Source organism: Carlito syrichta, unplaced genomic scaffold (assembly GCF_000164805.1).
Source record: "Carlito syrichta isolate Samal-C Ts95f unplaced genomic scaffold, Tarsius_syrichta-2.0.1 Scaffold135581, whole genome shotgun sequence".
NCBI lineage: Eukaryota > Metazoa > Chordata > Mammalia > Primates > Tarsiidae > Carlito > Carlito syrichta.
The window spans coordinates 59,860-60,287 of NW_007079677.1; the positions used below are offsets into that span (position 1 = coordinate 59,860).

At 67.5% G+C, this 428-nt stretch overlaps 1 protein-coding gene across 1 annotated transcript in view; it reads left to right on the plus strand.

Annotated features, from left to right (window-relative positions):
• MARK2 (microtubule affinity regulating kinase 2) overlaps window positions 1–416 on the plus strand; it is a 19,608-nt gene extending 19,192 nt beyond the window's left edge. Inside the window, exon 17 of the mRNA XM_021708215.1 lies at window positions 26–416. Coding sequence (XP_021563890.1) covers window positions 26–386 — 361 coding nt within the window. The 3' untranslated portion in view covers window positions 387–416. The remainder of the gene's footprint in view (window positions 1–25) is intronic.
• Window positions 417–428: the final 12 nt, after the last annotated feature.

Below are 428 nucleotides of genomic sequence, written 5' to 3' on the forward strand. Positions count from 1 at the left end.
GCCTGACGCCCTCTGCCTCCCGCAGACCCCACGCGGCGGGCGGCGGCGGCCCCGACAAGGAGAAGGAGGAGTTCCGGGAGGCCAAGCCGCGCTCGCTGCGCTTCACGTGGAGCATGAAGACCACCAGCTCGCTGGAGCCCAACGAGATGATGCGCGAGATCCGCAAGGTGCTGGACGCCAACAGCTGCCAGAGCGAGCTGCACGAGAAGTACATGCTGCTGTGCATGCACGGCGCGCCGGGCCACGAGGACTTCGTGCAGTGGGAGATGGAGGTGTGCAAACTGCCGCGCCTGTCGCTCAACGGCGTGCGCTTTAAGCGGATATCGGGCACCTCCATGGCCTTCAAGAACATTGCCTCCAAAATCGCCAACGAGCTGAAGCTTTAACGCGCTGCCGGGCGGGGGGCGGGGCGGCCCGCCCGCCCGCGG